General features: G+C 38.3%; 1 protein-coding gene across 3 annotated transcripts; it reads right to left on the reverse strand.

Annotated features, from left to right (window-relative positions):
- Window positions 1-1,434: 1,434 nt before the first annotated feature.
- On the reverse strand, window positions 1,435-11,755 carry LOC107216653 (dnaJ homolog subfamily C member 13). Of its 3 annotated transcripts, none has more exons than XM_015653907.2 (19): window positions 11,586-11,755; window positions 11,337-11,415; window positions 10,665-10,932; window positions 8,900-9,745; window positions 8,232-8,675; window positions 7,564-7,974; window positions 6,904-7,472; window positions 5,900-6,815; window positions 5,465-5,821; window positions 5,165-5,356; window positions 4,554-5,066; window positions 3,871-4,449; window positions 3,361-3,790; window positions 3,005-3,287; window positions 2,721-2,934; window positions 2,375-2,560; window positions 2,074-2,214; window positions 1,732-1,972; window positions 1,435-1,639 (listed from the first exon to the last, which is right to left on the reverse strand). In XM_015653907.2, exons 2-19 carry the CDS (start codon window positions 11,402-11,404, stop codon window positions 1,524-1,526), a joined length of 6,774 nt encoding a protein of 2,257 aa, XP_015509393.2. In that variant the 5' UTR covers window positions 11,405-11,415; window positions 11,586-11,755; the 3' UTR covers window positions 1,435-1,523. The 3 variants fall into 3 exon arrangements, with proteins under 3 accessions (XP_015509393.2, XP_015509394.2, XP_046591077.1); XM_015653908.2 differs by having other exon boundaries at window positions 8,232-8,600; window positions 11,586-11,754; XM_046735121.1 differs by lacking the exons at window positions 11,337-11,415; window positions 11,586-11,755 and adding an exon at window positions 11,040-11,110.
- Window positions 11,756-13,944: the final 2,189 nt, after the last annotated feature.

Genomic DNA, 13,944 nt, shown 5'->3' on the forward strand with positions numbered 1-13,944 from the left:
ATTATAAAATTACCAACCAGGTTTGCCCCTCTACATGGCGCAAAACATTACCCAAGGCTGCTGTCGAACTCAGAAAAATGATGCAACATATTATCGCTGTTGCACAATAAAACAATTGTAGCGTCACTTTCAACCATGTGCAAAATTGTATATTTTGAATATTGTTTTTTTTTTCTTTTTTTCTTTTTTTTTATTACTATACATGGACAAAAATTTTCCGTGATTTAATATATAATATATATATATACATATATACCTGTATATACATTCATTTTTTTGCATTAAATCTATGAAGCAAAAATAAAAAAAGGAAGAAAAAACTGAGATATAGACTCGGAGAAAATAATACATTGCATAAGGCGTTGATAATCATCATATTAATCAGTTAATCACTTATTTATAATAATATTACAAACAGTACAGTAATGCCTGGACTAATTCTAGATAGGCCACTATTGTAAAGCGAATGAAAACATCGTACGACATGTGAGTGTATCTTTTTTCATTTATACTCATATAAGCATCCACGCGCTCTCATAGAATTGATGATTGAAAAATTTGCGATTCAAGTAATCAGAGAATTGTTTCCTAACCAAGGACACAACGAATATTACAAATTATAAAATCTAACAAATTTCCATCCCAATATTAATTCATAAATTGATAAGCGTAGACGGCATAAGTAAATTATACAATAACGTCTTATCATGTATATCAGAATTACAGCAATGAAAAAAAGTCGTTCCATTTATAACAAGAGTAATGCATACAACAAGTTTATTTTTTTCTCTCTTTGTTTCTGCAATTCTACCAAACATTTTATTCAATCGGAATGTATTATTTCGAATATTTTTTTTTTATTATGGTCAACTAAAGTCTCGTTTCATTTCGGCAAAACAAAATGTGTACACGGACTTTGTTTTTCACTAGTGCGACTGACGCGATAAAGGAAATACGCATGCAATACATGTAGGAACTCTTCACTCGCCAACTACAACAACAATTTACCCGTCATTCCATGTGTAAAAGGTCTGACTCTGCATGTCTTACGTTTGTGGACACTGAAATTATATTGGTAAGTACGGCGACATGTAACTTCTTTTTTCTACAGGTAATCAGGTGTTTCCTGATTAATATAGGGTGATCCCGAGTAATGTATATGTATTTATGTACACGTATCTGAGCATGTAAGATCTAAACTGTGATAGTAAAGAACGGATTTCAAATAGAATGATCAAAGAATAGAAAAGAGTAATTAGTTAAGCAAAAAATCAACCCTAAATATGCGCCAATCATTACAGCAAATATGTATGTGCATATCAAAATTGTCACTTATTATAGATAGAAAGACGTCTTGATCTTCGAACGATGATATTTTACGAATTAAGTCGTATTGAAATGTGGCCGATAAGCATTAATAACGGTACCTTCCAATTTTCCAACAATATACCAGCTACTGTTTTTTTTTTTTTCTTTTTTTTTATCACTGTTTCATATTATCATATTTAGCCATCAGAATTTCATCAAATGTTATCGTTCCTATTAATCACATTGTCTTCTTTGTCGACTGGTGGGGGTCCCGTGGGAAGTGTGGCACTTGGTCCTGCAGTTAGATAACCCGCAGACACCGGTACACCAGCTTCAATAAAATTGATGAAAAAAAGATAAGAAAGGTCGAACAATGAAAATGACACGATAACGTTACACCAATGTAATTGTGATTTCAGTTACCAGTCAAATAACCCGCAGTGGGTGTGTTGGATATAAACAAATCGTGCATCTGGTCTTTGTACTCTGCCCAAACAGAGGATTTGTCTAATATCGCTGTAATTTTTTCACCCAGCAACAGACTCCGTGTCATTGCTTTCAAGGCCTTCACTATTTGAGCCTTTGTCGTGCCAGGATTATCAATGGTGTCTAATCTACCCTCCAAAAGTGTCAAAAGGTACGGGACCATCTGTGCTTCTAATGCCTGCGAGCATGAAGTAAAAATTTATCGCTTACAGATAGACAAAAGTCAAAACTAAGTTAGAAAATGTTATGATATCGCGATTATGAATAGCAATAGAGCACCTGCTTCACAAGCCTGTCCTCGTTCGTTGAGAATAATCTGTTTAATGCCTCGCAAGCTATGGCTATCATGTCTTTCCTCGATTGCATTGCATACTTTAGAGGACTTATACACTCTGTCTGACATATTGATGTTATACATATCTGAAATTGAAATTTATGTAGGTGTTATCTCGGTGTAGTGAAAATAAAATAAAAAATCATTGTATCAGCTTCTGAGCCCGTGAGGGCAGATAGTAAGAGCTCTCTGTTAGAATCAAACTGTTTTAGTTTGAAAACGTGATTAAAAACTTCCATTTCCTACCTCACTAGCGGCTAATTGGTGCAATATTAATATGGCAGCTTTGTAGACGGCCGGTTGACTATTGGGAACAGACATTTGTCGACATAACTTTGGTATATGGCCTAGAGATGGAACCTGATCAGCCAACGCTGGCTGAGCTTGCAACAAGCACACCAAAGCTTGCGCAGCTAACTCTAGCAAATCGGTCTAGCAAGAAAAAAATGGGTAGAGTTACAGAGCATTTTAGAGAACCAAGTTTCCAAAAAATCACTACACATCAAAATGGAAACAAAATTTTGCATCGGAGCGTATGTAACTTCCACACCAAATTAATGGAAATCGTGGAAATAAATTGACAACCACTCACGTCAGTTTTTTCCTTTGACATTAGAATCAATGTCGTATCCATCAGCTCGCTCAAAAACTCTTTAGGTTTTCTGAGGGCCCATGTAGGACTGGCTATAAATAATCTGAGGTAAACTCCAGCTACCACAGGTTCATTAGTTCCGATATCTATGTTAGTCTGCATTTCAGGCAACTTCAGATTTGTATTTGGATTCACTCTCTGGGCTGCATAGTGTCTGAAATATCAAGATTGGTCGTATTCTATCTTGAAATATATAGAGATACCGGATAGTAAGTTATAATTACTCTTCTTTCATCTCGGAAACAATTCTGGAAACTCTGTTCTTTGAGTCGTCATCCCAAATTAACTCTGGATTCTCATGTCTAGATTCGAACATATGTACACATTGCTTAGGCGCATCTCGGATTGCCTCGCTGAACAACCGTGGCAAGAATTTCGATAAATCGAGCTTTACTTTTGGCCCAGCTAACTTGTCGGAAGACATTTTAGCCAGTAAATCGGCAGCGGCTTCACGTATTTGGGTATTGTTGGAGTTGCAAAATAAATCAAGAATGTACACAACAGCACCTGAAACAACACCGTAATGCCTGTAAGTTACCTTCAAATAAATTTAGCAACACCAAAACTAACATCGGGGTACCTTTGGTCAAAGCATCTTTTACTATTTTCGTAGTACTCATCAAGGCGTACAATGTTTCCAAGGTCAGAAGCTGGCACTCGGTCAAACTGTGCAGGCACAAAAGTAAATGCACCACTACCTCATTAGCGGCAATATCGTTGACGCACTCTTGATTTTTAGTGACATTATTAATAACTTCCAGAGCTCCCTTTTGGATTGGCTTGAAGCTGTTGCAACTCAACAGTTCAAAAAGTAACTTGAAGTGACCAATGCACTGCATTTCTACACCGGGATTATTTTTTATCACATTTTTTAGAGCGTCAAGGGATATTACGATATGCCTCAATTTTTCCTGATCCTTCTTTAACAATGCAACACTTCCGACAGAAGCTAAATAAGCAGCAGACTTGGAGAGAAAGTCGAGGAGGTCTATTGTAAAACCCTTCGGATTCTGAAAATTTTCTAGATAAAGTTTTCCGAATCATAAATTATGTTACAGAGGCATTGGCATTTCCTGAACAAGCCGCTTACCTCAATTGGGAACGTTGGCTGTTCATTATAAATTTTAACAAAGATTTCCCCAATTATAAGTTCACTGCTATGCGCCGTATATTTAAACTCAGTGAAATCATGTTCAAAGTCTCCATTGCCACTCAGTCTTTCTTGCCGCTTTGATTCTAAGTACTCATTTAGTTCTGCCCTGGTACCGTTGTCCCATATCAAATACGGATTTGAGCAATTTGAATTGAGAATTTTCAGGATTTCTTCAGGTTTTTCCTTGCCAAGCTGACGGGCCAGATACAGGGTGAGGGTGCTTTCCAGCGCAGCCACAGTAACGGGATTAACTGGTGTTTCATTATCGCCAGTCATATAGCCACCCAGCCTAGCACATGCCCTCACCGCAAGCTTAGCCAAGTTGTTTGCAACTTCTTGCCGATTTTCATCCTGACTTCTTTTCACGCCACCTTCCTCCAACGTGTAATCGTAGTTGAACATGAAGAGGAGCAAATGCCACAGTGCTCCCGACTGCAGCAACTGCATCTGGAGCACGCTATCGGTTGCTAAGGATGATACACACTCCGTTGCCACAGAGCAGAGTTTCGTTAAATGCTGAAACAAGTTATCCGGTCCGCAAGTTATTTGAAAGTACATTGAAGAAAAGAGCTTTGCTCATAATTCCGAGCAGATTATCATCGTAAATACGCCAGCCGTACCTTGAAATATAAGAGCCTGCAGAGATCCCTGACCAATTGAGGCAACTCGACCATCTTTTCTCTACACCCTCTGAACAACCCGGCAACAGCAAAGCATCTTGTGATATGTGTACAAACTTGAACAGCGACGTCATTGGGTTTACTTGAGTTATTTAAGACTGAAACGCATCTTGAATATGCTTCTAACATAACTTCCAGGCCACCTTCTCTCCTCAATTCTTCGGCATTTAAAGCAGAACAGTGAACGGTATGATAGGCAAGTTCGCTTGCTGCGGCCAGGAGAGGTGCAGACTTTGAGAACAATTGATCATCATTGGTCTCAAACTTTATTGTCTTAATCAGTTGTGGGTAACCCGCGTATTTGTACGGCTGAAGCTCATCGGCGTATCGATGGAACAGAATACTCTGCGTTCGAAGGATGAGAACAATGTTATCCGGGTTTGGACCATCCGCGGTCCAACAGCTACGGCTACACAGGAATTCGTATGCTTGATTAACAGCTTCGAATTTATCCTAGAAAATATTAAACGTCAAGACAAGTATGTTCGTAAGTTTTCAACAGATCTGTAATAGTCCACGCTCGCTCAAAGAACAAGTCATTGGCTCCTTACCCTGCCATCAGGATTTTTATCTGGATGATACATTTGTGCTAGTTTATAATAAGACTTTCGCACAGTAGCTTCATTGTGCTGTTTCCCACCGGCTAATCCCAAAACTCTGTAGGCATCGTCCACTGTCATCACCGGTGGCTTTTTTTCCACCTCCTTTTTCCATGCATCCAACACATCTTTCAGCAACCTTACCTGATAATAAATAATGCTTGATTGAATTGTAACGAAAGATACACATTATTTATCAAGAACTTTGAGTTTAAAAAAATGTTATACCTATGTAAAACAAAATATACTTACAGGGTCAGGTATCGGCCACTGGGGAAATTTGTTTGTATCACAAAGATGCCTGAGGTAAAATATTTGACAGAACAGTTCATTCTCAAGCTGAGGATATCTTATAGCTGGTATAGGGATGTATTGGTAGCGAGCCAGTGTGTGGCTTCGTAGCCTAGGCGAGAAGTCTGCTATATGCGCAGCGACTTTTTCTATTAACATCCTGCGCATTTCAGCATTCCAGATGGCTTCTGGTGTGTCAAAGTCACCCAAAAATATCTGTGCAAACTTTTCTGCTCCGTGATTCTCAAGGTAGCTAACCATAGCATCTGGCAAAAGCTGGCCCAATATACTCCTCTGCATTATGTCAGATGCTGTGTTCTGAGTTGACAAAATGTAAACAAACACATCAATGTTCAGATGATCTAAAAATGGTAAGACAATTTAAGCTGCACTTACTTCATCACCCCTAAACGCCTGTTTGGTGTGCGTCAGCTGCAAAAATCTTGCAACCGGTAGAACGTTGGACCCAGTATACATCAATATGAAGAAAAAGATTCCCGTTAGATAGATTTTTGACACGTCTGGATTATCCTTCATCACTTCGCATAGCAAAGTCGATACTCTCTCTACTAAGACTGGATCGAAAGTCAAGAGTAACTGAACTACATGTGGCATACACTGAGGATCGGAAAGTAGCCTTTTAACGCGAGGCAGTGGCCGAATTATAGCATCATCAGCATCGCGACTTGGAAAGTATTCGCACATTTTGATGAGAATGTTCAAAACTAGGGTTGCCAATTCGCTTTCATTTATTACTGGACTGCCTTTGGCAACTAAAGTCCACTTCAACTGAGGAACTTGCATCACCATTCGCCAACCATCTAACCCCTGTGCCCAGACCTTAGTTTTGTTGTTAATTTTACCAGCTGCATATAATTTCTTCAATTCAGTGATGCAAATTGGACCTTTTCGCTGGTCTCCGTCATTGTAGTACCATTCTTTCTCCATGACCCTTTCTTGATCTGGTCCTGCCTCTAGGACATTCGTCTGAGTCGGAACAACAGCACGCGACGTGTGCAAGTGAGCCAATGTCAAGAGATCGACCAGAGTTCTAACGCCATTTTGGTCCATAATATCTTTAACATTTCTCCGATGTAGTATCAGCTTATTTATAAACATAACTAACCGATCACGCTCCATCCTATCTGAACACCGTTCAAGCATACCAACTATGTACTTAGTGTCGGAAAAAGGGCCAATGTCTTCAAAATATCGACCGTACACGATAGTCATTGCTTGCAGGCAAAGGCACTTCATTTCAATTTTTGTAGTCAACAGGAATCTATGATACAAGTCGTTGAAAAATTCATACCTAGAATGAAATAGGGCGTTAATCTCATATTTCTTTTGATGTACCGAAACTAGATACATTTTGAACAATGAATATCACATCGACTTACGACTTCCTTATAGGGCTATCAGGACTGTCTTCCTTCTCTAATAGCAGTCGGAGATAATAATCACCAATTTTCACTTCGTCGGACAAAGAATGATACTGTACTTCGAATTCTCTGTGATTCCAGGCTATCAAAGTGCCACCCGACAAATCCTTGTCAGAGCTGAAAGCTCTTATTTCGTTTTCCAAAGCGGTTCTCAACTCCTCTCGTGTTTTGTGGTTCCAGATTAAATTCGGCAGCGCATGATCTTGATTAAATTTGTAATAAAATAGCTTCCAATTTGCTTCGGACTTAATCCGTTCTCTACGCTTTCTCAGCACAATCGGTCGTTCTTTAATTTTTTCACGCCGCTCGATACCCACTCTAGCACCCCAGTGTTGAAGGGCGTTTTCCACATGCCTTTCAAGTACTCGCATTTGACGCTCAATGGCTATCCATTGTGGACTTTTTCTGTTTTTCGAGGCATGATCGATCGCAATTTTTAAATTATCACGATTATTCAATCGTTCTTCTTCCAGAAAAGAATCCGGCACTGTCTCCTCTGAATCCAGATAATTCAGCAAACCAACTGGCTGTAATTACAAATTCAAAATAAGTCACTCAAAAATTTAAACAGTGTCAGTGACGGAGTACGCAAGCAGATAACTATTGTCAAGCATGTACCATTATTCTCTTTAGTAACCCCATCGCAGTAGGGTGTCCGGTGACCCACAAGCCCACCAAATGTCGGCACAATTGTCGATGTGTCAAAAGTCTGCCATCACTGCCTAGAGTGAATAAGCTATTCAACAGATGTCTCGGCAAAGCGCCCTCGGCTAGTGCCAATTCTTGCATTTTTGCTGCAATTTCTGGTGCTCCTTCCTCAATTATAGCCCGCATCACGAGCCCTGCTCCTTTGACAACTGCTAACGAAGGATGTTGAAACAGTCGAAACAACGATCTACCCCTAGCAGCGACCATTTCCAGTAAATTATCAAAGTGTTTGCCATCTGTTGTTTCGCTGTATGGTACACAGAGCGCGAATGTTAGGAAATCCAACATGGCAGAAACCACAAGAGCTCCTGTGCCATGATTCTAAAATATTTATAAATAATGGAAAATCACATAAAATGAGAAATTTATCCCCAGTGTTTTTCATCCAATCAATTAATTTCATTTTGAAGAAATATAGTTTATTACCACCCTACACTGGACTTCATAAATTAAGACTGTGAAACTAATTGTGGTTGATTTGGAAATGCGAAAATGACTTAGGGTTTGATAAGTGATTCAAAATGTTCCGAATGACAACAGAAAACATGTACGTCGTAATTCTTTTGTCAAATACTCACAACGTGACTGATCCACATATCTAGAAGACTGTCAAGGAACTTGGTACTACTGAGTAGACTGCTTTTGTTCAATTGTTCTTGTCTTAAGTCACAGTCTTCGTGCATGGGCTGCATGAGAGCACAAATACAATCCATTGCAGCTTGCGTCACTCCACAATCTTGTCGCTTCAATGCTTTGACAACTTTATTCCCAATGGCTTCTCTAAAGCCTGGCAACGTTGTGAACGCTGTGAAACCAACTTTGCTTGCAACTAGCCTTCTTAGGGCATGAAACTGCGCCTCGACTTCGCTATTAGTTTCCAGTTCCTTGCTCACTAAAGCATTCAGGGCGCCGAGAATTACCTTGTCTTTGTTCTCGGTAAATAGGCCCTGTAAATAGTCATTTGTAACCCTGTGGACTTGAAGTTGTAACGTAGTTACAGTCCAATCAAGCGGTTTATTATCCTGAACAAGAAATATCACAGGTTGGTTCTAAACAAGGTATCTCCTCAAAGAGCAAGTTATCGAACCAATCGAGTGAACGACACAATTACAAAGCATGCTCGACGGGTAACACAACAATTTGTCATTCGTCAGTTACTGACATTATTACAGGAAATTTGAGGTGAAAGACCATGTCTCCACTTTGTAAATACAAAAACAAGTAACACTTATTGAAGATTACTCACATCTTGGGAGGTGGAATAGTGTAGCCCGTTGTATGGAGCGTTTGCATTGAATCTTTCCAACATCTCGGAGAATGATTTATTCCCGGGTGGTTGTTGCAAAAATTTTACATGAGAAGTCTCGACTTCTTCATCGACAGGCAGGTTCAATGGACCAAGTCTCTTGCCACGAGATATAGGATACATTTTAACATGAACATCTCTGTTCCCAGATGCCCTAACACCATCTAGTAAAGAAGCGAGTAAAGAATCCCTGTCAGTGGTTGTGTAACTCCGCATTTGACCATTCAGGTACTGTATCGTGAACAATTGCGGATTTGAATTATCTCGAACCAGAGTAAAAATATCAGACAATGGTCTGAGGGTGCAAATGCTATACGTCTGAGGGTCTCTTTCAACAAGGCAAGTATCTGAAAGGCATAATGTTCTTCGTTGAGGATCCGGGTGCCTGGATGACAGCTTGTGAACAGTGAACTCCGATACACTGGTTATGTGCTCATCGCCACTGAACTTTCCCAGTCTTTGAGTGAGAAAATCGTCGAGGATTATTTGTTCTTTCAATACTTTTATATTGATTCCCAAGTTATTTAGTGCCGATTCCAGCATTTTTTTCTTTATCTCTTCAATTTGATGCGAGGCAAATAGGTGCAGACGTCCAAAGCCCCCACATACTATCACAAAGCCACCTGGGTAGTCTTTCATTGTAGCAAGGCCTTCAAAATCCTTGTAACAATAGCTAGCCAATAACATGTTTGTGGCAGGATCCAACTGGTCAAGACTAAATGGTGTCACCTCAAGGACCACGGGCAATCTCGTATCCGACCAATGATGCTTATAAGCTTGGTATCTCTGAGAAAAAAAATGTATAATCTTGAACCCACAATTGTTGAAATAATCAAAACACTGGAGAACTTGTGTAAGGCAAAATGATTAATGGTGAACAAGGCTGAAGCTAGTAGCCAGAATTAGCAGCCAAACGTTCTAATCTTGATTCGAATAAGGTAGTGAACTCCGAAAATGAAATTTTTTTAAAATACGTGGAACACCCGATACTTTTATACAATTACGAGTATAAAGCTGAAATGCTTTTCACTGTTTGCAAAAATTTTAACACTTTTGGCTGCCAACTTCAGCTTCATTAATGGTAAGATAACAGCATTTTTGACAGCAAATTTGAATTTATGAACAATAATCAACTAGAGTATTGACGAAATTCTCTCGCACCATTCACTCATGCCTAAAATTGTGTTTTAGTAAATATGGAGCTTTGATCCATGTAGCCTGCAGTATTAAATGACCATATGGCTGATAACGCGATATACAGGGCGTCCAAATGTAAATCACACATTAGAATATTGCTATTGGAAACTGTTTGAGACAGTAATTGTGTGGTTACTAGGGGGGACACAATCTGCTGATATCAGTTCTGTCGTATCACTGCTTCCAAGATACCGACCCAAACTAGATTTTCTTAAATGGCTACCGATTTTTTTACCAATACAAAAAATTTACCCTACATTAAGACAAATTCGAAGATAGGTGGTAAAAGTGCCCAGTGATCTCGCTTCGCAAATTATCGCTATGGAAAATAAAAAATCCATAGCCTTCTGCTTGGATATTGCATCTTTTGTTCAGATATTGTAATGCGTGATTTACGCTGGGACACCCTGTATACTTCTATCGTACCTGTCGCATTGTATTTTAAAGCATAAAACTGCAGCATTAGTAGAAAGTGACGTTAATTACATAATCGTAATGAGAAACTCACCAAAATCTCCTTTGGTTTTTCTGCAAATTGATTTCTGAATTTCAAAGCCTCAGTCAAAAGTTGTAACCTGTACTCAGAGCTGAATCTCATAGTATCTACTTTTCGTTCCTTGCGCATCGTGATACTAAACTCATACAGGCCAGTCTGACTTTTATTTGTCGGCTGTAGGCTGATAAAATCTGAATATGCCCACTTATTAGTAACCTCGAGATTGCCGGGATTATATGTTGTAATACCCATGGATCCGATAGAGAAAACACGTTTGTACCTAAAACATTAAGAGGAACTTCATATATGACACATTTTGTTTTCGTCGATAGTGACTGCAATGTTCTTCTCAAGTGGTTATAAAGCCCTGAAGATGTTTTTATTCACCTTCACACGATGTCATTTTCAGAGTCCTTTGTAATGGACGACAGTCAGATATCCAGTTACGGATACACTTACTGATAAGCATATTCATTTGTGTAAGTAAACACAAGTGTTTATCTTTAGAGTAAAAATGTATGTGCAAGTTTTACTAATACAGAAATCATCCACAGGTAAAAAACAAATACAGGAAGGCAGAAGCATAGTACGAGCCATTGCAGGGGATAAGAAAAACATCTGATGAAAGTGTATTGACCAGCGAACAAAAAAAAAAAAAAAAGGAAAAAATACGAAACTGCTTACTTTCCCTTCCACGAGTGTTTAGTGACAAGAAAACAAGCCACATCTTGATTATCCTTTATCGGCATCATTGTCTCATTTCCTGTAAATATTTCGTTATCTTATTTAAAAACAATAATTATTATAGAATGTGAATACTGTGAATAATTATAATAGACTTATGGGAACTGTCAAACGTATCGCATAACAACGTGTTCTTTGACAATAAACCCACTACGGAATAAACAATAAGTATTATCTAAATCAACTTACATTTACGAGTGGGACTCTGTAGAAACAAATATAATTCAAACAGTATTTACTACTAATTCATGACATAAATGTCATTTTCGATAACTTTTCCAACCTATAAGTGCCGCCATGATACCTTGGCCTAGGGGGTGTCACGCTAATGGAAATGGGCACTCGGAGACCCCCTTTAGGGTGTATTCCGAAACATACTCGCAGTACTGCCAGAGATGAGTAGGGAGATCTCCAACGCTCGGCTTTTCGTGATACCAGCTAAGTTGGAGCGTCGACGTGACACCTAGGCGGCCACGCACCGAAGGTGGCCCATTTCCGACCTGACATCAAGCGGCCATGCACCGAAGGTGGCCCACAATCGTGTATATATAGATACACTCGGCTGCTCGAGCAAGTGGTTGCCAATCGCATCCTTGTCCCCGCTCGCACAGATGTTTCCAGGAATGCAAGAATTGGGATTTTTTTTGTTTCAGTTATGAATGTCAGCGAATAAAAGTATCTCCAGATTTGATAAATCTTGGAATCAATTAGCGGACGCTGAACCAAATTAGTTAACTATTCCCAGTCCGAATACTTTTTTTTTTTTTTTTAATACATATTATTTTTTTATTGATATGAAAATATGTGACGCCTGGTATTCTCGAATATTTGTGCACGCAGTCTATGGAAAAATATACGAAGCCAGCTCGATAACATTTATGCAAAATGTGCAATGGGCAAGTGGTTGGGGGAAATTTTTTTTTTTTCTCGAACTGAATCTTCCAGAGAAGCATCAGCGAATTCCAAGCAAGCTCCATAAACATACCGAGCAAACGCGCGCTCACGGACGTAGCTGTGGTGTGGCTGAGTGGATACCACATGAGGATGAATTTTCAATCACAGGTTTTTGCGCGAAGTTTTCCTGTATTTAAGTTAATTACTGCTGCCTTTGCTATAATACTGTATTCAAGTCTTAAACAAAACACTAAAAAATAAGTTAACCACTTAATGTAAAACAAAATGTTAGATTGAGCTTAAAATTTAAGCCGGAGTTACATAAGCTAAGATAATTACAAGTGCAACATTGTAAATATTGTACATTTATTGTTCATCTAAATAAATATGGTTTCTTTCTCAAAAAAAAAAAAAAAAAAAAAAAAAAATGAGGATGGAGTGATGCGGGACACGGGTTCGATCGCAGTTCACTCTTTTTTTTTTTTTTTTTTTTAAATTCAATCCCGGCTTTTGTTTTTGTATTTTCGGAGAGAAAAAACAAATGAAAGAAAGAAAATTTCCAGAGCCGGTCGATTTTTTCCTTCTTTCCTTTTGCTTTTTGTTTTACTGAACCCACCCTTTTTGTAGTGGGGGTAATCCAGAAGAGAACAAATAATTGAAACAATAAAATTCCGAGTGTGAATCGATTTATTCCCCGTTTTTGGCGCCTCTTTTTTAATAAGGAAAAGTTTTGACAGTAATGAAAAATAGAGATTACTAAAAACAAATGTATTGTTTTTTAATAACACCGGTCCACAAAAATAAAAAAAAAGAGGTCTGTACTTTTGACCGGACCTACCTATCTTTATGTATTTTGACGCACTGAATCCGAATCTGAAGTCAGTTTTGCCCGTACACCCTCAAAATTTTGAGTAAATTGCAAAAAACCATAAAAATAGCCAAAAATTAGCAGTTTTGGTAAGAAAAAAATTTATGGAAGTATAGACCAAGTATGATTTTTATGCATTTTGGTCCGCTAAACCCAAATCTGAAGTTTATTCAACCATAAGCCTTTTAAAATTTAATTGGGCCGGTGTTATTAAAAAACAATACATTTGTTTTTAGTAATCTCTATTTTCCATTACTGTCAAAACTTTTCCTTATTAAAAAAAAAACGCCCATTTTATATCAGTCTTGACGAGCATTTCTTAAGAATTTTGAGAGATGCGAGATCGGAACGACAAAATTATTTCAGTAGCAACAATGTATGGACCCCTCTCCTTTTCTGATATTGGCAGCCAGTTAAGAGGCTTCACAGTGTTCAGTTTAATGCCAGCAGCTCTCGAGGTATCAAGATGGTAAGTGAATTACATAATTATTTTACATGCATGCAAAAACCGGCAGGTTTGACGCTCGTCTATTTACTTTATAGATTAAAAAGAGAAAAAAAGGGAAGGACCTGTAGTCGTATTTTATACTTTATTTAATTTTCCTTGAATTGTCAAACTTTTTTATTTTTAATTGTATAGGAAGAAAATGTGTGGGGAATTCCATTCTAGTGCCCAAGAATGTAGTACACATTTTCGATCGTTTTAACTTTTTTTTTTTTTGGGAAAACATGTTCCTCAATTTCCAAATTTCCTTAATTTTTTGGTATTCAAATCGATTCTTAACA

The sequence above is a fragment of the Neodiprion lecontei genome, chromosome 1 (genome assembly GCF_021901455.1).
Source record: "Neodiprion lecontei isolate iyNeoLeco1 chromosome 1, iyNeoLeco1.1, whole genome shotgun sequence".
NCBI classification, from domain to species: domain Eukaryota; kingdom Metazoa; phylum Arthropoda; class Insecta; order Hymenoptera; family Diprionidae; genus Neodiprion; species Neodiprion lecontei.